Source organism: Rhinoraja longicauda, chromosome 8 (genome assembly GCF_053455715.1).
Source record: "Rhinoraja longicauda isolate Sanriku21f chromosome 8, sRhiLon1.1, whole genome shotgun sequence".
NCBI lineage: Eukaryota > Metazoa > Chordata > Chondrichthyes > Rajiformes > Arhynchobatidae > Rhinoraja > Rhinoraja longicauda.
Window position 1 is genome coordinate 69,487,698 of NC_135960.1, and position 27,042 is coordinate 69,514,739.

General features: G+C 47.6%; 1 protein-coding gene across 1 annotated transcript in view; it reads right to left on the reverse strand.

Annotated features, from left to right (window-relative positions):
• Window positions 1–27,042, reverse strand: part of lrp2a (low density lipoprotein receptor-related protein 2a) — a 210,335-nt gene that overhangs the window by 93,642 nt on the left and 89,651 nt on the right. Inside the window, exons 38-43 of the mRNA XM_078404632.1 lie at window positions 24,117–25,037; window positions 21,093–21,258; window positions 18,518–18,676; window positions 15,614–15,903; window positions 12,251–12,454; window positions 7,109–7,351 (exon numbers count right to left, since the gene is read on the reverse strand). Coding sequence (XP_078260758.1) covers window positions 7,109–7,351; window positions 12,251–12,454; window positions 15,614–15,903; window positions 18,518–18,676; window positions 21,093–21,258; window positions 24,117–25,037 — 1,983 coding nt within the window. The remainder of the gene's footprint in view (window positions 1–7,108; window positions 7,352–12,250; window positions 12,455–15,613; window positions 15,904–18,517; window positions 18,677–21,092; window positions 21,259–24,116; window positions 25,038–27,042) is intronic.

Genomic DNA, 27,042 nt, shown 5'->3' on the forward strand with positions numbered 1-27,042 from the left:
AGAAACAGGCCCTTTCGGGCCACCGGGTCTGCACCGACCAGCGATCCCCGCACATTAACACTATCCTATACCAACTAGGGACAATTTTTATATTTACCAAGCCAATTAACCTACAAACCTGTACGTCTTTGGAGTGTGGGAGGAAACTGAAGATCTCAAGAAAACCCACACAGGTCCCGGGGAGAACGTACAAACTCCGTAAAGACAGCACCAGTAGTCGGGATCGAACCCGGGTCTCCGGCGCTGCATTCGCTGTAAGGCAGCAATTCTACCGCTGTGCCACCGTGCCGTGTTTTATTGACATATGTCAATAAAACACTCTTGACTCTCAAACGTTGCTTTCAGTGATCATTGATTACTCTACAAGTCTCCAAATATCTTGTTATGTTGCCAGACTTCAACGTGAATGGTTGATGTTAAAACTGTGATCAAATGGGTAAGGAATAGTGAACTGCAGATGCTGGAATCATGAGCAAAACACAAAGCGCTGGAGGAACTCAGTGGGTCAGGCAGCATCTGTGGAGGAATGGACAGACGACGTTTCAGGTCGGGTGAAATGTGTGTGCACCGGGGCAGAGGAGGGTGGAGGGGTGGAGTTGAGGGCATTTAAGTACATGTTTTTATCCCAGTGAAGCTCAGGGCTTTGTTATACTCACAGCAAACCTCAGCGGGCCAGGCAGCATCTCTGGGGAACATGGATGGGTGACATTTTGGTTTGAGACCCTTCTGGTGGTGGGGGGCGGGGGGGGGGGGGGGGGGGGGGGAGGAGAGAAAGAAAACTGGAAGAGAGGAGGGGGCAGGACAAGGTTCAGAAGTTCAGAAGTGATAGGAGCAGAATTAGGCCATTCGGCCCATCTAGTCTACTCCGCCATTCAATCATGGCTGATCTATCTCTCCCTCCCAACCCCATTCTCCTGTCTTATCCCCATAACCCCTGACACCCGTACTAATCAAGAATCTATCTATCTCTGCCTTAAAAATATCCATTGACTTTCCCTCCACAACCTTTGTGGCAATGAATTCCACAGACTCACCACCCTCTGACAAAAATAATTCCTCCTCACCTCCTTTTTAACATCTGACAAGTAATAGGTTGATACAGGGGAGGGGGGGTTAATGGACAGATGGTTGGACAAAGGCCAGAGATGAGAGGCCAGAAGATGTGAGCCAAAAAGTTTGAAAAGTTGTGAATTGTGAAGCTAGAGGAAGGAACGTAGATGGAAGAGGAGGGGGTGGGATAAATAGGTTTGAGTCCAGGTGGGGCGCAGAGGAGAGAGAAAGGAGGGGACACTTCCATGCTGTATGACTCACTGACCCTATGCGAAGTTGAAAGGATGTGTGTTGATTTTCAACACGTCTGTCTACTCCTTCCACAGGTGCTGCCTGACCCAGAGTTCCTCCAGTATTTTTGTGTTTTGCTCATGGTTCCAGCATCTGCAGTTCCTTGCATCTCCAATCTCCTTATCCATTTGATCATAATTTTAACATCAACCATTCACGTTTATGTCTGACAATATAACATCCAACTATCCAGACCGTTTACTATTCCGCAAGTTTCAATGAGGTCCGCCCTCATTCTTCCAAACCCCTGGTGCCTTTAAACACTTATCATATGTTAACCTGAAGGTATCACAAAATGCTGGAGAAACTCAGCAGGTCAGGCAGCATCTAGGAGAGAGGGAATGGGTAACGTTTCGGGTCAAGAACCTTCTTCAGACCAATCATTTCTGCATTCTCATAAACCTCATTTGGATCTTTTCGGGCTATCCTATCGGGTAGTCCATAGAGCTCAGAGGACCATCGGAACACAGCTACCAGCCTTGGAGGGCATCTACAACACACGATGCCTCAGAAAAGCCACCAGCATCCACTAAGACGCTTCACACCCCTGCAACAGTCTGTTCGAACTTCTACCATCGACAGATGATACAAGGCCTTCTACGCCCGCACCTCCAGACTCAGGAACTGCTTCATCCCCAGGGCCATAGCTGCTATGAACCGGTCCTGCTGAGCCGGATGGTCACATCGCACAGTGAATCGGCACAGATCTACTTGCACTTTATTCTGTTTTAAAACTGTTACAATTTGTTTCATTGGGTTGTTTAAATTAATACTGACTAGCTAATTAATTTATTGTATCGTATGGGAGGCGCATTCCCAATCTCGTTGTACCCCTGTACAATGACAATGAAGATAGATTGTATTGTATTGTATTGTATTGTATTGTATTGCAGCACCAGCATATCCTTCCTCACGTAAGGGGCCCAAAATGTAAAATAACCCCCTCTTCTTGCAGAAGGTCCTTGACCCTGTGTAGGAAGGAACTGCAGATGCTGGGTTGAACCAAAGATAGACACAAAAAGCTGGAGTAACTCAGCGGGACAGACAGCATCTCCGGAGAGAAGGAATAGGTGACATTTTGGGTCGAGCACAAGGCAAAGGGAGGGAGAGGTGGGGGGGGGGGGATGTGGGAGAGGAAGGGGGAGGCACAGGTTTGTAGATGTCTAAGATTGGAGAAAGACTCAAAGTGCTGGAGTAACTCAGCAGGTCAGGCAGCATCTCGGGAGAGAAGGAATGGGTGACGTTTCGGGTCGAGACCCTTCTTCAGGCTGAACAGGTAATCCTGGTTTTACCTATCATGCATCTACTATACGGTTGAGGGCTAGGCTTCATTATTCTGGATATTGTTGATTAGATTCACATGACTTAAATTAAAGTATTGGAGATGGAACATGTGGATGAAGTGTGATCTTTGGAGGGGTGGGGGGGGGGAAAGGAAGAGGTCTATTTCAAATGCTCCCATTCAAGATTCAAGATTCAAGATATCTTTATTTGTCATCCAAAAAACAAGTTTTTTGGACGAAATTTCGTCACCCACAGTCCAACAATAAGAGCAATAAAATAAGCAAATTACACAACCCCAACCAACACAAAACCCCCCAAAAAGAAACATCCATCACAGTGAGTCTCCTCCAGTCCCCTCCTCACTGTGATGGAAGGCCAGAATGTCTTTTTCTCTTCCCCTGCCGTCTTCTCCTGCGGTCAGGCTGTTGTCGTTGCCATGTTCCAGGCTGCGCCGGACGGTGAAATGTCCGCAACGGGCCGACCCAAGCCCCGCTGCAAGTCGGGGCGGTCGGGGCTCCCGACATTGAAGCCCCCGCCGAGCAGAGAAAATTCCGTGGCCTATTTCAGGCCGCGCCGGACGGTGAAATATCCGCGGCGGGCCGACCCAAGCCCCGCGATCCGGGGCGGGCGAACACGCTGCCGCTGCCGGAGCTCCCGATGTCGGCATCCACGCAGCCCGAGCCTAAGGCGAGTCGCAGCCGCTCCCGCAGCCTCCGAGAACGGCCGGCTCCGCTGATGGTAAGTCTGGTCCGCGGGCTCTGCGAACCGGAGCCCTGGAGGCCGCCAGCTCCAGGAGTTGGGCCGATGGTAGGCCGCAGCAGGAACGGAGACACGGCCCAGAACACAAAGGTCGGGTCTCCGTTCGGAAGGGACACATATTTACAATGTTACAGTTCCCCCCCTCCCCCCCACATACACACATAGTACACAAACACAAAAACACCACATCACAACTACAATTAAGACAACAAAAACACAAAGACAAATGGACTGCAGGTAAGCCGCAGCTGCTAGGGCAGCGCCGCCATCTTGCCAATCATGATGACCTTATTGAAGACAATCCCTTTGGACCTCTAGGGGCTAGTGGAATCGAGGGATATGGGGAGAAGGCAGGCACGGGTTACTGATTGTGGATGATCAGCCATGATCACAGTGAATGGCGGTGCTGGTTCAAAAGGCCAAATGACCTCCTCCTGCACCTATTTTCTATGTTTCTATGTTTCTATATATTCCTTCAAGTGAGAGCTAGACTTGTTTCTGGCTGGGACAGTGAACAGATCATATATTGGGGAACCACAGCACAACATCATAAGTCTCGACCCAAAACGTCACTTATTCCTTTTCTCCAGAGATGCTGCTTGCCCCACTGAGTTACTCCAGCTTCTTGTGTCTATCTTTGGTTTAAACCAGCATCTGCAGTTCCTTCCTACACATTGATTGTAATCTTGTATTGTCTTTCGGCTGACTGGACCGCACACAACAAAAGCTTTTCATTGTACTTTGTTACTTACCCGTGACAATAAACTAAACTAAACCAAACTAAACCAAACTAAAGTAAACTTTACTAAACTAATCATGTCCAGATTGATTGCCGCAATTTGTTGGAGTCTCTAGTTAATCTTCTTCAATCAGCCCGACCTTTTATTTGTTTGCTTATCATCCCATTGAGATGGCGTGACTTTCATGTATCTGTGTTATAAAGTACAAGGCACTGCTGTGGTGCACGCAGGTTGGAGCTACTAATGAGTTATTTTCCTATTCATTATTGTCTTGCGATCAAAAAGTAGTTTTACAGGTAAAAACTAAGACTGACTTCAGTCTGGACTTTGGGACAATGGTCAAAAGTCCGTAATTTTTTTTAAAGTGCACTGAAAATTTTCAATCTATTAACATATAACATATAACAACTACAGCATGGAAACAGGCCTGTCCGGCCCTACCAGTCCACGCCGACCATTCTCCCTGACCTAGTCTCATCTACCTGCACTCAGACCATAACCCTCCAATCCCCTCCTATCCATATACCTATCCAATTTACTCTTAAATAATAAAATCGAGCCAGCCTCCACCACTTCCACCGGAAGCCCATTCCATACAGCCACAACCCTCTGAGTAAAGAAGTTCCCCCTCATGTTACCCCTAAACCTTTGTCCCTCAATTCTGAAGCTATGTCCCCTTGTTGGAATCTTCCCCACTCTCAAAGGGAAAAGCCTACCCACGTCAACTCTGTCCGTCCCTCTCAAAATTTTAAAAACCTCTATCAAGTCCCCCCTCAACCTTCTACGCTCCAAAGAATAAAGACCCAACCTGTTCAACCTCTCTCTGTAGCCTAAGTGCTGAAACCCAGGCAACATTCTAGTAAATCTCCTCTGTACCCTCTCCATTTTGTCGACATCCTTCCTATAATTTGGCGACCAGAACTGCACACCATACTCCAGATTCGGCCTCACCAATGCCCTGTACAATTTCAACATTACATCCCAAATTCTATACTCGATGCTCTGATTTATAAAGGCAAGCATACCAAACGCCTTCTTCACCACCCTATCCACATGAGATTCCACCTTCAGGGAACAATGCACAGTTATTCCCAGATCCCTCTGTTCCACTGCATTCCTCAATTCCCTACCATTTACCCTGTACGTCCTATTTTGATTTGTCCTACCAAAATGCAGCACCTCACACTTATCAGCATTAAACTCCATCTGCCATCTTTCAGCACACCCTTCCAAAAGGCCCAAGTCTCTCTGTAGACTTTGAAAATCTACCTCACTATCAACTACTCCACCTATCTTAGTATCATCTGCATATTTACTAATCCAATTTGCCACACCATCATCCAGATCATTAATGTAAATGACAAACAACAGTGGACCCAACACAGATCCTTGGGACACTCCACTAGACACTGGCCTCCAACCTGACATACAATTGTCAACCGTTACCCTCTGGTATCTCCCATTCAGCCATTGTTGAATCCATCTTGCAACCTCACTATTAATACCCAACGATTTAACCTTCTTAATCAACCTTCCATGTGGAACCTTGTCAAATGCCTTACTGAAGTCCATATAGACAACATCCACAGCCTTGCCCTTATCAATTTCCCTGGTAACCTCTTCAAAAAATTCAAGAAGATTAGTCAAACATGACCTTCCAGGCACAAATCCATGTTGACTGTTTCTAATCAGGCCTTGATTATCCAAATAATTATATATATTGTCCCTAAGTATCTTTTCCATTAATTTTCCCACCACAGACGTCAAACTAATAGGTCTATAATTGCTAGGTTTACTTTTAGAACCTTTTTTAAACAAAGGCACAACATGCGCAATGCGCCAATCTTCCGGCACCATCCCTGTTTCTAATGACGTTTGAAATATTTCCGTCATAGCCCCTGCTATTTCTGCACTAACTTCCCTCAATGTCCTAGGGAATATCCTATCAGGACCTGGAGACTTATCCACTTTTATATTCTTCAAAAGTGTCCGTACCTCCTCTTCTTTAATCCTCTTAATTTCCATCACTACTCTACTTGTTTCGCTTACCTCACATAATTCAATATCCTTCTCCTCAGTAAATACCGAAGAAAAGAAATTGTTTAATATCTCCCCCATTTCTTCCGGCTCAGCACATAGCTGTCCACTCTGACTCTCTAATGGACCAATTTTATCCCTCACTATCCTTTTGTTATTGACATATCTGTAGAACCCCTTGGGGTTTACTTTTACATTACTTGCCAAAGCAGCCTCATATCTTTTTTTCGCTTTTCTAATTTCCTTTTTAAGATTCCTTTTACATTCTTTATATTCCTCAAGAACCTCATTTACTCCCTGCCGCTTATATTTATTGTATATCTCCCTCTTTTTCCGAACCAAGTGTCCAATTTCCCTGGAAAACCACGGCTCTTTCAAATTATTATTCTTTCCTTTCCACCGAACAGGGACATAAAGACTCTGTACTCTCAAAATTTCACCTTTAAATATCCTCCATTTCTCTATTATATCCTTTTCATAAAACAACAATTTCCATTTCACTCCTTTTAAATCCTTTCTCATCTCCTCAAAATTAGCCTTTCTCCAATCCAAAATCTCAACCCTTGGTCCAGATTTGACCTTCTCCATAATGATATTGAAACTAATGGCATTATGATCACTAGACCCAAAGTGCTCCTCAACACATACCTCCGTCACCTGACCCATCTCATTTCGTATTTTCCAGCAATCAAAAAGATTTGAGCACATTAATATTTTTGAACCACAATCGTTATACAGCGAGATAGGTGACAGAAAAATTGTGCTAAGCAAGCATCCACAAATAACAATTTGATACCGAGCCGAAACGTCACCCATTCCTTCCCTCCCGAGATGCTGCCTGACCCGCTGAGTTACTCCAGCATTTCGTGTCAGCCTTCGATTTAAACCAGCATCTGCATTTTTTCTTTTCCCCACACGTCTACGATTGGAGAATTTGACGGACTCACGGCAGTTCCTCTCGTCCGAGGTGCTGTTGTCATGGCAGTCATTGACTCCGTTGCAGACGGCGTTCAGCTTGATGCAGCGACCGTTGTCGCAGGAGAAGTCGGAGGTGGGGTTGCAGGTGGGGAACAGGCACCCCGCCTCGTCGCTGTTGTCCCCGCAGTCGTTGTAATGGTCGCAGCGGTACCTGTACTCCGTGCACTTGCCGTTGTTGCAGGTGAAGGCCGTGGCCGCGCAGGTGTGGAACGCTGGTTGAAAGACGGAGAAAAGAATCGTTAGCCCTGTCAGGTAAAACATTGCTCACCTTGGGTCGACTGGAGCGGAGACACAGCGCGGAGGTGGAAATCATGCTGCGCTATTCTCAGGGAATGCAAATGCAGTCAAATACACTTGCGCTATTCTCAGGGAATGCAAATGCAGTCAAATACACTTGCGCTAATTTTGCATTTGGCTCATCATTTCGTAATTCCACAAGTATTTCAGAAGTGATCGGAGTGGAATTAGGCCATTCGGCCCATCAAGTGTGCTCTGCCATTCAATCACGGCCGATCTATCTCCGCCTCCTAACCCCATTCTCCTGCCTTCACCCCATAACCCTTGACACCTGTACTAATCAAGAATCTATCTATCTCTGCCTGAATGTGAATAATATCCATTGACTTGTATCAGGTTACCGATTCCTTCTTGGAATTCAGTCTGAAGAAGCGTCTCGACCCGAAACATCACCCATTCCTTCTCTCCTGAGATGCTGCCTGACCTGCTGAGTTACTCCAGCATTTTGTGAAATAAACACCTTCGATTTGTACCAGCATCTGCAGTTATTTCCTTACACCCTCTTGGAATTGCCTGTTCCATTTCCTGAACACACTTCTACGTAACAGGGACTGTGGTCAGGAATTGAATGGGCTCGCCGAGCACTCACCAAGCGCCAAGGCCTGCTGGATCTCCGCGTTGCTAAACCACTTTAATCCCACGTTCCATTCCCACACTGACCGTCCAGTCCTGGCCTTCGCCATTGCCGGAGTGAGGCCACACGCTCACTGAGAGCAGTCCTGAACTACTATCTACCTCATTGGAGGCCCTCAGACTATCTTTAGTGTAAGAAAATAACTGCAGATGCTGGTACAAATCGAACTATCTTTGATCGGACTTTACTGGCTTTATCTTGCACAAAAGGTTATTCCCTTATCCAGTATCTGTACACTGAAGACAACTTGATTCTAATCGTCCACGACCCTTCTGAAGAAGGGTCTCGATCCAAAACGTCACCCATTCCTTCTCTCCAGAGATGCTGCCTGTCCCGCTGAGTTACTCCAGCATTTTGTGTCTATCTTCGGTTTAAACCAGCATCTGCAGTTCCTTCCTACACATTGATTATAATCTTGTATTTTCTTTGGGCTGACTGGACAACATACCACAAAAGCTTTTCATTGTACTTCGTTACTTACCCGTGACAATAAACGAAACTAAACTAAACCAAACTAAAGTAAACTTTACTAAACTAAACTTGTCTAGTTTGCAAGCAACAAAAGCTTTTAGTTTATTGTCACCTGTACCTCGATGCATAGAAACAAAGAAAATAGGTGCAGGAGTATGCCATTCGGCTGATCATCCAACTCAGTATCCTGTACCTGCCTTCTCTCCATACCCCCTGATCCCTTTAGCCACAAGGGCCACATCTAACTCCCTCTTAAATATAGCCAATGAACTGGCCTCAACTACCTTCCGTGGCAGAGAATTCCACAGATTCACCACTCTCTGTGTGAAAAAAATCTTTCTCATCTCGGTCCTAAAGGACTTCCCCCTTATCCTTAAACTGTGACCCCTTGTTCTGGACTTCCCCATCATCGGGAACAATCTTCCTGCATCTAGCCTGTCCAACCCCTTATGAATTTTGTAAGTTTCTATAAGATCCCCCGTCAGTCTTCTAAATTCCAGCGAGTACAAGCCGAGTCTATCCAGTCTTTCTTCATATGAAAGTCCTGCCATCCCAGGAATCAGTCTGGTGAACCTTCCCTGTACTCCCTGCATGTGACAATAAGCTAAAACTGAAACTAAAACTGGAATTGAAACTGAACCCACCTTTTCTCCCCACCGCCGGGATGGCGGGACTGTCATATGAGGAGAGATTGGAAAGACTGGGCTTGTATTCACTGCAATTTAGAACGATGAGAGGGGATCTTACAGAAACGTATAAAATTATAAAAGGACTGGACAAGCTAGATGCAGGAAAAATGTTCCCGACGTTGGGGGAGTCCAGAACCAGGGGCCAGAGACTAAGAATAAAGGGGAGGCCATTTAAAACTGAGATGAGAAAAATACTTTTTCACCCAGAGAGTTGCGAATTTGTGGAATTCTCTGCTACAGAGGGCAGTGGAGGCCAATTCACTGGGTGAATTTAAAAGAGAGTTAGATAGAGCTCTCGGGGCTAGTGGAATCAAGGGATATGGGGAGAAGGCAGGCACGGGTCCCCATTCCCTATGCTCCCACGTGCCTATCTAAAAGCCTCTTAAACATCCCTGGCAGTATGTTCCAGGCCCCCATCATCCTCTGTGTAAAAAACCTTGTCTCGCACATCTATATACTAAAACTCTCGTTAGTTTGTATTTTTGTTTCTGAACTACAGCCAAAACGGTACACGATAGTGCAACAATTTTAGGCCCACCTTACTCACCGTCGTCCCTTTGGTGCTAATGGAAGAAGTTTCATTGAAATCGGTGTAATATTTTTTAAGTTATTCACATTTTAAAGTTTAGATCTATCTCCTAGGGAGGGAAGGGGGGGAGGATAAGGGGGTTGAGGGGGATGGAGTGGGGGGGGGGGGTGGAGGGGAAGGGGAGGAGGGAGGGGGAGGGGGGAGGAGGGGGGTGGGGGGAGCTGCTGCACCAATGCAGGAGAGGTTTGGGCCCAATGGGGCCACTTGGTCTAGTCTCCATTAAACTTTCCCCCTCTCACCTTATAGCTACGCCCTCTAGTGGTGGACAATTCCACCGGAGGGAAAACGTTCTGACTGTCTGCCCTGTCTATGCTTCTCATCATTCCAAACACTACTATCAAATCTCCCCTCCATTTCATCTGAGAGGGAAGATATTCTCTCCAGAACTCCCTATCATAGAGTCCTTTTATATTCACCCCATAGCATTTCAATGTTACATAAGGTTATAAGTAATAGGAGCAAAATTAGGCCATTCGGCCCATCAAAAATACTCCACCATTCAATTATGGTTGATCTATCTCTCCCTCCTAACCCCATTCTCCTGCCTTCTCCCCATACACCCGTACTAATCAAGTTTCAACCTGAAACGTCACCTGTTCCTTTTCTCCAGAGACGCTGTCTGACCCGCCGAGTTACTCCTGCCTTCTCCCCATACACCCTGACACCCGTACTAATCAAGACTATCTATTTCTGCTTTAAAAATATCCACTGACTTGGCCTCCACAGCCGTCTGTGGCAATGAATTCCACAGATTCACCACCCTCTGACCAAAGAAATTCCTTCTCATCTCCTTCCTAAAGGAACGTCCTTTAATTCTGAGGCTGTGACCTCTCGTCCTAGATTCCCCCACTAGTGGAAACATCCTCTCCACATCCACTCGATCCAGGCCTTTCACTATTCAGTACGTTTCAATGAGGTCACCCCTCATCCGTCTAAACTCCAGCGAGTACAGGCCCAGTGTCGACAAACGCTCATCATAGGTTAACCCACTCATTCCTGGGATCGTTCTTGTAAACCTCCTCTGGACCCTCTCCAGGGCCAGCACATCCTTCGTCGGGTATGGTATCTTGCACTAAATGTTGCGCCCTCTATCTTTAATCTGTGCACTGTGGATGGCTCGATTGTACAGTCTTTCCTTGACTAGATTGCCCACAATCAAAAGCTTTGCACTGTACCTCGGTACACGTGACAATAATAAATAAATCCAATTAAACAAACTAAACTAAATCTTTACAACCTCTTGTGCTGCTGCAAGTAATAACTTAATTGTTTTGAGCCGGAAGGAACTGCAGATGCTGGTTTACACCGAAGATAGACACAAAATGCTGGAGTAACTCAGCGGGTCAGGCAGCATCTCTGGATAGAAGGAATGGCTGACGTTTCGGGTCAAGACCCTTCTTCAGACTTAACTGTTTTGTTTTGGGTCATATGACAATAAAATACTTTCGACTCTCTTGAATTAATAGACTTGGTCATCTAAAGATACAAAGGGATATTTGAAAAGACTAACTCCTGTATCTGGAGTTAGTTCAAGGACCTGCTGATTTGTCACCTTTTAAACCTCGGAAAGGGTTTGATGGTGAGGTGATGAATAAAGAACTGATCAGGAGAGAAAAGGGGAGTTTCAAAATATTATTTTCTGCGAATATAATTGCACTGTTTTAAAAAACTGGAACATAGTCGTTTCGTTCGTGTTCTGATAGAGAAATAAGTCTTTAGAGTGCTCCATCCTACCCGTAGAGCGAATGGATGAGGGAAATGGAAGTGTGATGACAGGAGGTAGACACGCAATGTTGGAGTAACTCAGCGGGTCAGGCGGCATCTCTGGAGAGAAGGAATGGGTGACTTTTCGGGTGGACATCCTTCTTCAGACTGATGTCAGGGGAGGAGGCGGGACAAAGATAGAATGTAGTCGGAGACAGCAAGACTGGAGGGAGAACTGGGAAGGGGGAGGGTATGGAGAGGGAGGGAAAGCAAGGGCCATTTGGAGTTAGAGAAGTCAATGTTCTTACAGCTGGGGTGTAAGCTACCCAAGCGGAATATTACAGGAGCCTCAGCAATGGATACTCAGCAGCGGCGAGCTAGTATGGAGCGGGTGGGCCGAACAGCCTTGTACTGCGTCACTGACTGTCAGTGACAATCATTTAAATCTGTGGTATGACATCTAAGAGTGGCCCAAGCCTTTAGCTGATAAATAATACTATCATCCTTTATGCATTAAAATGATGTTATTCAAATTTTCACTCTGATTTAGGTAGAAATTATCTTTTATGAATTAGTTTGACAATTGCAAATTATTCAAATCTCCACCCTGATTTCAGCAGAGCTGGTCTTTGACCAATTATTTTGACCACTGCCAGTGTCACCGGCCTGTGGCACTCCATGACATTATACCACTGGCAGAGTTTGCGGAGAGTAATCGGGATCTTACCGCACAGCCTTTCCAACTCATCGCTCTGATCTCCGCAGTCGTTGTCCGCGTCACACTTCCACCTCTCCAGGATACAGTGGCCGTTCAAGCAGGTGAAGTAGCCGGTGCCACAGACATCAGTCTCCGCGGGGATGCAGTCTTTGTTGTTGTTGACTAGGCGCCAGTTATCGTGGGCAGGGCACTGGCACTCTGGGCCATGGGGCCCTGGAACACATCACATCACAGCACATCAGTCAGCCACCGTCGCCACAGACCATTGTCACTGCAATCAACTGAGTCAAACTACGATGGAAACATCTCTCCGGGCTTCGTTTAGTTTAGAGATACAGCGCGCAAACAGGCCCTTTGGCCCACTGAGTCCGCGCCGACCAGCGATCCCCGCACATTAACACTATCCTACATACACTAGGGACAATTTACACTTATACCAAGTCAATTAACCTTCAAACCCAAGCCAATTAACCTACAAATCTGTACATCTTTGGAGTGTGGGACAAAACCGAAGACCTTGGAGAAAACCCATGTGGTCACGGGGAGAACGTACACACTCCCCACAGACAGCACCCGTAGTTGGGATCGAACCTGTATCTCTGGTGCTGCAAACGCTGTGAGGCAGCAACTCTACTGCTGTGCCACGGTGCCACCTTATCTATATCTAGGTACCTATTCTCTCCACAAAGCCATCTAATACCATTTGGCAGGTGTGAGATACAAATGTGCATTGCAACAGACAAACTGGAAAATAGTCATTTCAGGATTTAAAAGCATCAATTAAAATGAAAGGCACTGGATTTATGCATGCTGTTTGGCCAAAGTGTGTTTTCTCTTGCATAATTATGGTGCGGCACAGTGGCGCAGCGGTAGAATTGCTACCTCACAGCGCCAGAGAACCAAGTTGGATCCTGACTATGGGTATTGTCTGTACGGAGTTTGGACGTTCTCCCTGTGACCAGCGAAGGTTTTCTCAGGGTTGTCCAGTTCCCTCCCACATTCCTATGACGTACGTGCGGGTTTGTAGTTTAATTGGCTTACATAAATTGTCCTCAGTGTGTAGGATAGCACTAGTGTGCGGGGATCGCTGGTCGGTGCGGACTCAATGGGCTGAAAGGCCTACTTCCACGCTGAATCTCTAAACTAAACTAAAGTATCTCGATTTAACTTCGCGTAAACAGTCTTCGCATCGTACAACGAATCACACTTTTCTAATTGACACGGCAATCTGATGTGGTAAATGTAGATAGAGTATTTCCTCTTGCAGCGAAATCCAGAATAGCTGCATGAACCCAAACCTAAAGCTAATCCACTGAGAAGCCAAAGCAGGATGCAGTTTCTCCTCACAGATGACAGAGGGATTTTTTTAACATTTCTTCCTAATCTTTTAAAATTGGGGCAGAATGGTGCAGTGATAGAGTTGCTGTCTCACCGCGCCAGGGACCCGGGTTCAATCCTGACTGTGGGTGCTGTCTGCACGGAGTTTGTACGTTCTTCCTGTTGACTAAGCAAGGGCTTGAGGACATGGGTGTAAGGCGAGGGGGGAATAGATTTAATAGGGACCGGAGGAACAACATCTTTTCACACAAAGGGTGGTAGGTATATGGAACAAACTGCCAGAGGAAGTATTGAGGCAGGTACTATCACAATGTTTAAAAGACATTTGGACAAGTACATGGTGAGGAAAGGTTTAGAGGGATAAGGGGCAAATGCAGGCTGGTGGGACTAGTGTAGTTGTGGTATGTTGGTCAGCGTGGGCAAGTTGGGCTGAAGGGCCTATTTCCATACTGACTCTCTACGACTTCATGACTTTATCAATGAATGGTTATACCTATAGAGACCTTAACAATTACAGACTTTAATAATGCATGGTTGTACCTATAGGGGCATTAACAATAAAATATTTTAATAATGAAGAGTTGACACCTATGGAGACATTAACAATTAAAGACTTTAATGATGGATGGTTGATCCTATGGTTTAACGATTGAAGAAATTAACGATGGATAGTTGAGTAAGAAAATAACTGCAGATGCTGGTACAAATCGAAGGTATTTATTTCACAAAATGCTGGGGTAACACAGCAGGACAGGCAGCATCTCAGGAGAGAAGAAATGGGGTGACGTTTCGGGTCGAGACCCTTCTTCAGACTGATGTCAGGGGGGCGGGACAAAGGATAGTTGATACCTCTAGAGATGTTAATCATAGACTTTTAACAATGCGTGGTTGTACCTACAGAGGGGGAGAGCAAAGGAGGACCCTTTGTGGGGAGACAACCGAAAACTAAGGGGACCACAAATGAAATACTTTGTGTTAAAATGGAATACTTTGTAACTTTGTCATCGCCCTTTATGTGGCAACTCTTTGCATACCTTGTGCATGAAAAACAAAGAATCCCACTGCAACATGTCACATGTGATAATAAATAAATAAATAAACAAAGTGTCATTCAATATCATCATTCAGTGACATCAATGATTAAAGCCATTAAAGATGGATGGTTGTTGCCTATAGAGACATTAATGATTAAACACTTTAATGGTACATGGTTCTACCTATGTAGGCATTGACCCTTAAAGACTAATGATGGATAGTTGATACCTATGGGGACATTAACAATGAAAGACTTTGACAGTGGACAGTATAGGAGTAAAGAGGTCCTTCTGCAGTTGTATAGGATCCTGGTGAGACAGCACCTGGAGTATTGGGTGCAGTTGTGGTCTCCTAATTTGAGGAAGGACGTCCTTGCTATTGAGGCAGTGCAGCGTAGGTTCACCAGGTGAATCCCCGGGATGGCGGGACTGTCATACGAGGAAAGATTGGAAAGGCTGGGCTTGTATTCCCAGGAATTTAGACGGATGAGAGGGGATCTTATAGAAACGCATAAAATTATAAAAAGGACTGGACAAGCTAGATGCAGGAAAAATGTTCCCAATGTTGGGGGAGTCCAGAACCAGGGGACACAGTCCAAGAATAAAGGGGAGGCCATTTAAAACTGAGGTGAGAAAAAACTTTTTCACCCAGAGAGTTGTGAATTTGTGGAATTCTCTGCCACAGAGGGCAGTGGAGGCCAATTCACTGGATGAATTTAAGATAGAGTTTGATAGAGCTCTAGGGGGTAGTGGAATCAAGGGATATGTGGAGAAGGCAGGCACGGGTTACTGATTGTGGATGATCAGCCATGATCACTATGAATGGCGGTGCTGGCTCGAAGGGCCAAATGGCCTCCTCCTGCACCTATTTTCTATGTTTCTATGTTTCTATGGATAGTTGATCGTGAAGAGACATTAAGGATTACAGCCATTACTGATGGACGGTTGTTATCTACAGGGACGTTAACGATGCAAGACTTTCACAATGCATGGTTGGTACCTATGGAGCAGATGTGGCTGCAGCCCCCATTGAACTGATCGCAGGGATTACTGCACTGATGCTGCTTTGCTTCTGACATGACATGGATGTCCATCGGGCGATCGGGAAGGTTTTGAACCATCACAGCCTGGTCAGACCCATCGTACTTGTTGACCCGGTAGATGCTTCGTGTGTTCCAGTCTGTCCAGTAGAGGTATTCATCGTGGATGCTGACCGCAAACGGGTAGATTGCAGTGCCGACGATCACCTCGCGGTCGGCACCCGTCAGACTACTCCGCTCAATCTTACGTCTGAAATAAAATATCATAGAAACATAGAAACATAGAAAATAGGTGCAGGAGTAGGCCATTCGGCCCTTCGAGCCTGCACCGCCATTCAATATGATCATGGCTGATCATCCAACTCAGTATCCCGTACCTGCCTTCTCTCCATACCCCCTGATCCCTTTAGCCACAAGGGCCACATCTAACTCCCTCTTAAATATAGCCAATGAACTGGCCTCAACTACCCTCTGTGGCAGAGAATTCCACAGATTCACCACTCTCTGTGTGAAAAAAAACTTTCTCATCTCGGTCCTAAAAGACTTCCCCCTTATCCTTAAACTGTGACCCCTCGTTCTGGACTTCCCCAACATCGGGAACAATCTTCCTGCATCTAGCCTGTCCAACCCCTTAAGAATTTTGTAAGTTTCTATAAGATCCCCCCTCAATCTTCTAAATTCCAGCGAGTATAAGCCGAGTCTATCCAGTCTTTCTTCATATGAAAGTCCTGCCATCCCAGGGATCAATCTGGTGAACCTTCTCTGTACTCCCTCTATGGCAAGGATGTCTTTCCTTAGATTAGGGCAAGAATATCTTTTGCTCAGATTAGGTTTTTAATTTAGATTAGGCTCAGAAAAGCATTTCTCAAACAGCTCTCAGATAAGTGGTATGACTTTGGGAGGTTCGCAAACAATAGACAATAGACAATAGACAATAGGTGCAGGAGTAGGCCATTCAGCCCTTCGAGCCAGCACCGCCATTCAATGCGATCATGGCTGATCACTCTCAATCAGTACCCCGTTCCTGCCTTCTCCCCATACCCCCTCACTCCGCTATCCTTAAGAGCTCTATCCAGCTCTCTCTTGAAAGCATCCAACGAACTGGCCTCCACTGCCCTCTGAGGCAGAGAATTCCACACCTTCACCACTCTCTGACTGAAAAAGTTCTTCCTCATCTCCGTTCTAAATGGCCTACCCCTTATTCTCAAACTGTGGCCCCTTGTTCTGGACTCCCCCAACATTGGGAACAATGAACCCACAGAAAACATTGGAGATGCAATTTAAAATATTTAACTAAAGCACAGAAACATAAATCGCAGGATGGGGTGGTGCAGCGGTAGAGTTGCTGCCTCACAGCCCCAGAGACCCGGGTTTGATCCTGACTGCGGGTACTGTCTGTACGCAGTTTGTACGTTCTCCCTGTGACTGCTTGGATTTTGTTCTGGTTGCTGCAGTTTCATATTTTCATATTTTTCATATTTATTATTTTTCATATTTCAGATACAGCGCGGAAACAGGCCTTTTCGGCCCACCAAGTCCGCACCGCCCAGTGATCCCCACACACTAACACTATCCTACACACACTAGGGACAATTTTTACATTTACATTTACCCAGTTAATTAATCTACATACCTGTACGCCTTTGGAGTGCGGGAGGAAACCGAAGATCTCGGAGAAAACCCACGCAGGTCACGGGGAGAACGTACAAACTCCTTACAGTGCAGCACCCGTAGTCAGGATCGAACCTGAGTCTCCGGCGCTGCATTCGCTGTAAAGCAGCAACTCTACCGCTGCGCTACCGTTTCCTCTCCACACTCCAAGGACTCGCGGCTTTTGTCGGTTAATTGCCTTCTGCAAATTCTCCTGTGTGTGTAGGATAGAACTAGTGTGCGGGCAATCACTGGTCGTGGGTTCGGTGGGCCGAATGGCCTGTTTCCGTGATGTATCTCTAAATTGCTTTAACATTTATCGCTGGTTGTATTTGTTGCAACACTAAATAATACTGTCAAATAATCTAGCAAATCTGTGGCAATGATTTATAATTCTCCACACTCACTACTCATCATTATAAGGATATTCTTAACCCTTTTATTCACAAAATGCTGGAGTAACTCAGCAAGTCAGGCAGCATCTCGGGAGAGAAGGAATGGGTGATGTTTCGGGTCGAGACCCTTCTTCAGACTGAAGATCAATCTGAAGAAGGGTCTCGACCTGAAACGTCACCCATTCCTTCTCTCCCGAGATGCTGCCTGACCTGCTGAGTTACTCCAGCATTTTGTGAATAAATCGATTTGTACCAGCATCTGCAGTTATTTTCTTATATATTCTTAACCCTTCATCTTTCTGCCCAGGTGTTCACCATTGATAGCACTATGGCAGATGTATCTTCCCCCGAAGGCAGACAGCAATCTATAACTTGAGTATGATGAAGGGCCCCAACTCGAAACTAGACACAAAATGCTAGAATAACCCAGTGGGACAGGCAGCATCTCTGAAGAGAAGGAAGAGGTGACGGTTCGGGTCGAGACCCTTCTTCAGTCTCGACCCGACCGACCCGAAACATCGCCTGTCCGTTCCTTCTCTCCGCCAATGCTGCCCGAGGCACTGAGTTCCTCCAGCGTTTTGTTTATTGCTCAGTCTATGACTTGCCTTGGCCCCACCACATTCCAGCTACGTATCCAAAATGCATGCATTGACTTTAACTCTGCCTCAAACCTCATCTTTCATTCGGGATTGGGAAAGGTGGAATGTAAACACCCCCCCCCCCCCCGGAAGCCCTGTAGGGCCTGCATATCTGAAACTGCCCTGCCTTGTCTGCAAATCCTTCAATAGCTGGACAGTAGAGATGTAAAGGTAAACGTACAGAGAGGCATCGGCCCAGTAGAGCTTCTGTTCGTCATAGTCCATTGTCAGGCCATTCGGCCAGACCAGGCTGCTGTTGATGATGGCCAAGCGAAAGCTTCCGCCCAGTGTTGCTCGCTCTATTTTAGGAGTGCTTCCCCAATCGGTCCAAAACATGTACCTGCAAGAAGAATATCTCCATCAGGGTGAGCGTGACTATGCTGAACCCTGGAGTGCCTCCAGAGGCTGCTGATGGCGCACATCAACTCCAACCTCCCGGACATCCTTAACCTCCATCCTTAATTGGAGGAGGAACCAGCGCTGCCATCGTAGCTGCGGCTTGCCTGCAGTCCGTTTGTCTTTTGTGTTGTTTTTGTCTTAATTGTAGTTCAGATATGATGTAGTGTTTGCGGTTGTGTGTTATGTGGGGGGGGGGGGGGTGGGTGGGAACTGTAACATTGTCTCTCCCGAATGGAGACCCAACCTTTGTTTCTGTGTCGTGTCTCCGTTCCCACTGCTTGGGTCGGCCCGACGTCCGGCGGGGGCTTCAATGTCGGGAGCCCCGACGTGGCAACTCCTACAGCCTGACCGCGGGAGAAGACGGCAGGGGAAGAGAAAAGACATTCTGGCCTTCCATCACAGTGAGGAGGTGACTGGAGGAGACTCACTGTGATGGATGTTTCTTTTGTTTGGTGTTGGTTTATGATTGTGTGTGTTATTGCATTTTTATTGATTATTCTTATTGTTCTTATTGTTGAACTGCAGGTAATCTTTCATTTCACTGCACATTTATGTGTATGTGACAAATAAATTGACTATTGACTGCAGTTTGCCTACCGCCACAACAGGACCCTGCAGACACCGTCTCCCTGCCCCGACACTACTCCCTGGGTCACCTGGATAACAAGGACACCCACGTCAGACTCCCTCCACTGGCATGGAGAAAGGGGTTGAGAGGGAAAGATAGGTCAGCCGTGATTGATTGGGCGGAGAAGACTCGATGGGCCGAGTGGCCTAATTCCGCTCCTGTGAGTTATGAACTTGTGACTGAAGCTCCACTTTCCACACCGCTGGGGGACAAAGAAGGGAAGAGATTGAACTTGTTTTCGCCTTCCATCACAGTGAGGAATGTGGAGGAGTCACTGTGGTGGATGTCCATGTTAAAATGTATCTTGTGTGTCCTGTTGCTTTTTATTGTCATGACTGTGTGGCAAATGGAATTCCTCGTATGGTGCAAAACATACTTGGCTAATAAAGCATGATTGTGGTTGTGATTGTGATTGTGATAACCCCATCCAAACCCATCTCCAAACCCTTGAAGGTAGGGCTCAGCAGCCCCCTGTACCACTCAATCCTTGCCCTTCCGACCCACAGACCGTGTTCAGGATTGGTGACAACACATCCTCCACAATGGTCCTTGACACCCCCATGAGGATATGTTCTCGGTCCCATCTTACACTCCCACTGGAAACAAGAGTGTACGGACCAATTCTGCTCCCACTCCCATTTGCAAGTTGCAGATGGCACGGCTGCAGTGGGCCAGATCTCAAACAATGATAAGACAGAGAGCTGGAAAGAGATAGAGACCTTCGTAACACATGGTGAGGGGACAACTACCTCTCCCTCTATCTCGGCAAAACCAAGGGCTTTGACCATCGACTTCAGGAAGCGAGACGGTGTACATGTCTGTGTCAATGGTGCAACAGGAGAGTTGCTGCAAGTTCATAGACTGAAATACCACCAGCAATTTGTCCTGCTCCAACCACATTGGTGCTGCCATTCAGAAAGCAGAAGGGTCTCGATCGAAACTCGATCTTTCTCGAGCTTTATCTCCTTTGATATCGCGTTTTCACTCCTTACGCATCCTTATCTCTGTGTCTTCCCTCTCACCTGACCCTCAATCTGAAGAAGGGTCTCGACCCGAAACGTCACCCATTCCTTCTATGCAGAGATGCTGCCTGTCCCGCTGAGTTATTCCAGCATTTTGTATCTAAACTCGACTTCCTTGAAAGAGTAATGGAAATTTGGCATGTTTCAAGTGATTCTTACCAACTTCTACAGATGCACCATTGAAAGCATCATGTCTGGATGTACCACCGCTTGGTTTGGCAACTGCTCTGCCCAAGACCGCCGGGCACTGCAGTGAGTTGTAGATGTAGTTGTGAGTTGTCCATCTCACAAACCAGGCTCCCCACCACTGACTCCATCTACATTTCACACAGCCTCAGGAACATAATGAAAGACTAGTCTCTCCTCACCCCTCTCGCACCAGGCATGAAGATACCAACGTTTGAAAGCACGTACCTGTGTTCTCTGGTTTGTTGATTCCCCTACTCTGGGTGAAAGACATTTTACATTGTCTGTCCCCCTCGTGATTTTATACACCCCTATCAGAACACCAATGGATAAAACCTGCCCAACCTCTCCCTAAAGCTCAGGCACTCCAATCACGGCAACATCCTCGTTTAAAAACCTTCTCTGCACTATGTCCAGCTTAATGACGACTTTCCCCATGGCAAAAAGATTGGAGTTTATCGGCTTAGGTTGTGGTGGGAATGGGTTAATGGCGCACTAACGCACGATGTGATGGAGCTTACCCTCTGCATGGATCCAGGACAATGGCTCTGGGCCTGGCCACGTTGGCAATGACTGTTCGCTCACTGCCATTGACACTGACTGAGTTGATGGTCTGGTTCAGGTAGTCACTGTAGTAAATCCTCCTGTTAATCCAGTCAAAGGCAATCCCATCGGGAGAACTCAGCCCTGGGGATCAACATCGACAGGCATTACAGCGATGCACGGGCATTGATATCTAAACCAGTTAACAAGACGTTTTCTTGTCCAGCGACTGGCATTAAGTTAACAAATATCTAAACTAGTTAATCGGAAGTATTTATAAGAAAATAACTGCAGATGCTGGTACAAATCGAAGGTATTTATTCACAAAATGCTGGAGTAACTCAGCAGGTCAGGCAGCATCTCGGGAGAGAAGGAATGGGTGACGTTTCGGGTCGAGACCCTTCTTCAGACTGAAGAAGGGTCTCGATCCGAAACGTCACCCATTCCTTCTCTCCCGAGATGCTGCCTGACCTGCTGAGTTACTCCAGCATTTTGTGAATAAATACCTTAATCGGAAGTATTTCTTGTCTCGAGATGCGTTAGAACCTCATTTATCGCAGGAGGGAAAATGATCAGAATTGACCAGCATTAACTTAGATTCAAGACGTGAATTCGTCAAACTTGTTTCTGACACAATAGTCAGTAGTTCTCATAATACAATCACAAGAAATCCCATCAACACCATTGCTTCTGCAGATTGAGGAGATTGGGCATATCGATGAATGCTCCATTGTAATTCTCCTGGCGTACAGTAGAGAGCATGTTGATTAGTTGCATCACAGCCTGGTTCGGCAACTCGAATGCACAGGAACGAAGGAGGCTGCAGAGTCCATCGCAGGTACGGACCTCCCCACCATCGAAGGGGCTCTACAGAGAGTGGTGGACACTGCCCGGTCCATCACAGGTACTGACCTCCCCACCATCGAAGGGGCTCTACAGAGAGTGGTGGACACTGCCCAGTCCATGGCAGGTACTGACCTCCCCACCATCGAAGGGGCCTACAGAGAGTGGTGGACACTGCCCGGTCCATCACAGGTACTGACCTCCCCACCATCAAAGGGGCTCTACAGAGAGTGGTGGACACTGCCCAGTCCATGGCGGGTACTGACCTGTATAGGAAGGAACTGCAGATGCTGGTTTATACTGATGTTAGACACAAAATGTAACTCAGCGGGACAGGCAGCATCTCTGGATAGAAGGAACGGCTAATGTTTCGGGTCGAGACCCTTCATCAGTCTTGAGTAGGATTTCAACCCGAAACGTCATGCATTCCTTCTATCCACTATTGCATTTTGTTGGAGTCATTAATGTACACAAGTGACCAACATTGCTTCCTGAACTGACAGTATAAGAAAATAACTGCAGATGCTGGTACAAATCGATTTATTCACAAAATGCTGGAGTAACTCAGCAGGTCAGGCAGCATCTCGGGAGAGAAGGAATGGGTGACGTTTCGGGTCGAGACCCTTCTTCAGACCTTCTTACCTGAACTGACAGAACCAAATGATCACCCGGCCACACAATGGACATTCGATAAGGGTAACTCACGGGAGAAAGAAATGGAAGGGTGGTAAGATGGAAATATTTCGGGAATTCCAGAGTATCGATCTCGCTGCATGAGGCAGCCCCATCAATAGTGGGGAGAAGAAAAGAGAGTGCAGACGGTTAGCAGCACAGTGGCCCGCCAGCAAAGTGGCTGCATTACAACGCCAGACACAGGTTCGATCCTCACTACGGGTGCTGTCGGTACTGAGTTTGTATGTTTTCCGTGGGTGACCACGTGGGTTTCCTCCGGGTTCTCCGGTTTCCTCCCACATTCCTAAGGCGTGCAGGTTTGCAGATCGATTGGCCTCTGTAGATTGTAAATTGTCCCTAGTTTGTCAGCTGGAACAAGTGTACGGGATGAGATAGACGCAAAATGAGTATGAGCAACTCAGCGGGACAGGCAGCATCTCTGGAGAAAAGGAATCGGTGCGGTCGAGATCCTTCTTCAGGGGAGAGGGAAACTGGAGGTATGAAAAGGTCCAGCCTTTGTACGTTGGTCGTTGGTCGGCAGGCACTCCATGGGCCAAAGGACATGTTTCCACGCTGTATCTCTAAACTAAGCTAAGGGAAACAACCCGAACACTAGGATACTGTCCGATTCACCTCTACCCCCATCGCGGTCATTGGACTTTGTCTGTGCAACGGTGCACTACCATGCTGACAACTATATTCTGCACTCCATATCTTCCCCTTGGCTCTACCTATTGTACTTGAGTTTGACTTGATTGTATTCATGTACAGTATTGTCTGATCTGATTGGATAGAACATAGAACAGTGCAGCGCAGGAGCAGGCCCTTCGGCCCACAGTGTCTGTGCCAAACATGATGCCAAGTTGAACTGATCTCATCCGTCTGCACATGATCCATATCCCTCTATTCCCTGCACTTCTATGAGCCTATCCAAAAGCCTCTTAAACACCACTATCGTATCTGCCTCCACCACCATGCCCTGTAATGCGTTCAAGGCCTCCACCCACTCCCTTGTGTAAAAAACCTGCCTTACGCATCTCCATAAAACTTTACTCCTTTTACCTTGTAGCTATGGCCTCTAGTGTTGGGCATGTACAGTTCAGACTGTCGGCCCTATCCAAGCCCCTCGTAATTCTGCACACCCCTGTCAAGTCTCCCCTCAACCTCCGACGTTCCAGAGGAAACAGTCCAACGTCTCCCTGCGTCTGAAACTCTCGAAGCCAAGCTGCATTGTGGTCCGAGGAAGTGCCCCGACCCAAAACGTCACCCATCTTTGTCCTCCAGAGATGTTGCCTGGGCCGCACTTTGTGACTGTCTTTGGCATAAACCAGCACCTGCAGTTCCGTGTTTCAGCATTGCGGTGAACCTCCTCTGCAGCCTCTCCACATCCTTCCCGTGATGGGGGCGACCACAACTGCACAACTGCGTGCCAGTAATAAACCCGACAAGCAGCCGGGCGCGGAGCATGAAGGAGTGATAGAGCTCACCTGTTATCACCTGCACAGGTGAGGCCGGGTTTGCTTCCAGACTGATGTAGCTGATTCTGCTGAGGCCGCGGCCGAGGCTCTGGGTGAAGTAGATGCGCTTGTTGCTGCTGTCGTAGTCCAGCGCCACGGCCGTCTGGTCCACCTTGATGGCGGGGAAGGGCGCCCGGTGGTCACTGATGTCCAGGTGGAGGCTGCGGATGGAGGTCTCAGTGGCGTAGATGAGGTAGCTGCCGGTGCTGACCGAGCACTGCCTGCCGTCGGCCTCCAGTCGGCCGTGGGCACAGCCGCACTTTGCCTCCCGCAGGCCCGGCAGCGCGAAGCAGAATTGGGCGCAGCCTCCACGGTCGTCTAAGCACGGGTTGCCGTCGAGCTCGTGGGGCGAGGTGGGCTGAGTGCTACGGTCAAACATGACCGTGTCCCTCAGCAGGTTCAGGTTGTCCCGGATCACCGTCGGTCGGTCCACATTCCCGGGCTCTTTGCTGGCTCGGAGCACCTTCTTCAAGTTCCTGTCCACCCAGATCATGGTGTTCTCAAAGATGCAGATGCCCAGTGGGGTTGGGTAACGGCTCCCGTAGCGGATTATCTGGTGCTCGCTGCCGTCCGGCGAGACCCTGGCGATCAGATCCAGGGAGTCGTCGATCCAGTAGATGTAGTCGTTGCTGTAGTCCACCGTCAGGCCGCGGGGCATGACGATACCGTCGTCCAGCAACACCGACCGGTTGGAGCCGTCCAGGAAGGCTCGCTCTATCTTGGGGCGCTGCCCGTAGTCGGCCCAGAAGATGTAGCGGAGTTTCGGGTTGACCACAATGTGCCTGGGCCGGTCCACGCGGGTCTTGATGAGGACCCTGCGAAAGCTGGTGTTCAGGCAGACCACCTCGATGTAGGTCTCCGTGAGGAACGCATTGGTGAAATACAGGTTGCCTGCAGCAGGGAGTGAAGGGTAACAAAACGTTAAGCACAGCCGTTTGATTAGAAGAACTTCTCCGCCATTCAATCATGGCTGACCTATCTCTCACTTGCAACCCCATTCATCCCACCGAGTCCATGCCGCCTTTCAATCATGGCTGATCTATCTCCCACTTGAAACCCCATTCTCCTGCCTTCTCCCCATAACCTTCGACGCCCTTATAAGTCGAGAATCTGCCAACATCCGCTTTAAAAATATCCATTGACTTTGCCTTGAAATTCCACAGATTCACCACCCTCTGACTAAAGAAATTCCTCCTCTTCTCCTTTCTAACGGCGCGTCGTTTTCTTCTGAGGCTGTGCCCTCTGGTCCTAGACTCTCCCACTAGTGGAAACATCCTCTCCACATCCACTCTGTCTGCTGCTAATATACTATTTAAATAGTTTGGGGTTCATGGATCACATGCAGACAGATGAGACTAGGTTATCTTGGCGTCATGTTTGGCACGGTGGGGCGGACGGTGAGGCGGCACGGTGGCGTAGCAGTGGAGCCACTGCCTCACAGCACCAGGTTCACGCCTGACTACTTTTTAATTTTTTTAATTTTTTTTTAATATAAAAGTTTTATTCCAAAAAAAAACCATACAAACAAACATACTCAGCAAAATGTGATCAAACAAAAGCCGCCTGTATCAGCAGTTTACAAATGAAACAATTATCACATTAAAACCCCGCCATCTCTGTCAACAATACATTCACCCCCCCGCGGCGACCAGCGTTCCCGGAAGGCCTCCAGAGTGCCCGTGGACACCGTGTGTACGTGTTCCCTCTCCAGGGACACGCGGGCACGGACGTAAGCCCGGAACAGGGGTAGGCAGCCGACTTCTGTGAGGCCGTCGACTGCCCGCTGCCTGGACCCGCGGATGGCCATCTTGGCCAGGCCCAGGAGCAGACCGACAGGGAGACCCCCTCCTCCCTCCTGACCCTCCCCCCTCTGTACCGGGTGCCCAAAAATTAAAAGCGTTGGGCTAAAATTGAGCCAGAACTTGAGGAGCAGCCCCTTCAGATACTGGAACAGGGGCTGTAACCTCACGCACTCTATATACAAATGGTACACGGTCTCCTCCTCACCGCAGAAGCGACAGGCGGCAGACGAGACCGTGAACCGGCTCAAGTACCTGTTACAGGCCACAGCCTTATGCAACACTCTCCACCCCAGGTCCCCGATGTAAAGCGGGAGGACCCCCTTATGGAGAGACCTTCACGCCTGACTACGGGTGCTGTCTGTACGGAGTTTGTACGTTCTCCCCGTGACCTGCGTGGGTTTTCTCCGAGATCTTCGGTTTCCTCCCACACTCCAAAGACGTACAGGTTTGTAAGTTAATCGGCTTGGTATAAATGTTTAAGTGATAAATTGTTCCTAGTGGGGGTAGGACTGTGTTGGTGTGCGGGGATCGCTGGTCGGTGCGGACTTGGTTGGCTGAAGGGCCTGTTGCCGGGCTATCTCTAAACTAAACTTAAAAACCCAGACAGATGGGCCGAAGGGCCTGTCCCTGTGCTGCGTTGTTCTATGTTCCCTGTTCAACTACAGTCTATACTTGAGTACTGAATCAGTTTTAGGACCAGCTTGTGTGCTGTGATTTTAGAGGTTAAAGCTACATACAATCTAACACTACCAAAGGTGTTGTTATGCATATCATCATTTTTGTAACTGTGCACTACATGAATTTATTTTGACCTCCCTTGGGATATATGCCCGAGGTTGGTGTCAGGAGTGCTTGGGATGAATAAAGATGACGCTTTTCTCTAGATGTTCAAAATACACACCTCAGCACATGGGAAACATTTTATAGAGTCAGACAATGTGGAAGCAGGCCCTTCAGCCCAATGTGCCCACACTGATCAACATGTCCCATCTACATCTAAACCTATCCATGCACCTGTCCAAATCTTTCTTAAACTTTGCAATAGTCCCTGCCTCAACTACCTCATGTGGCAGCTCGTTCCACACACCCACCAC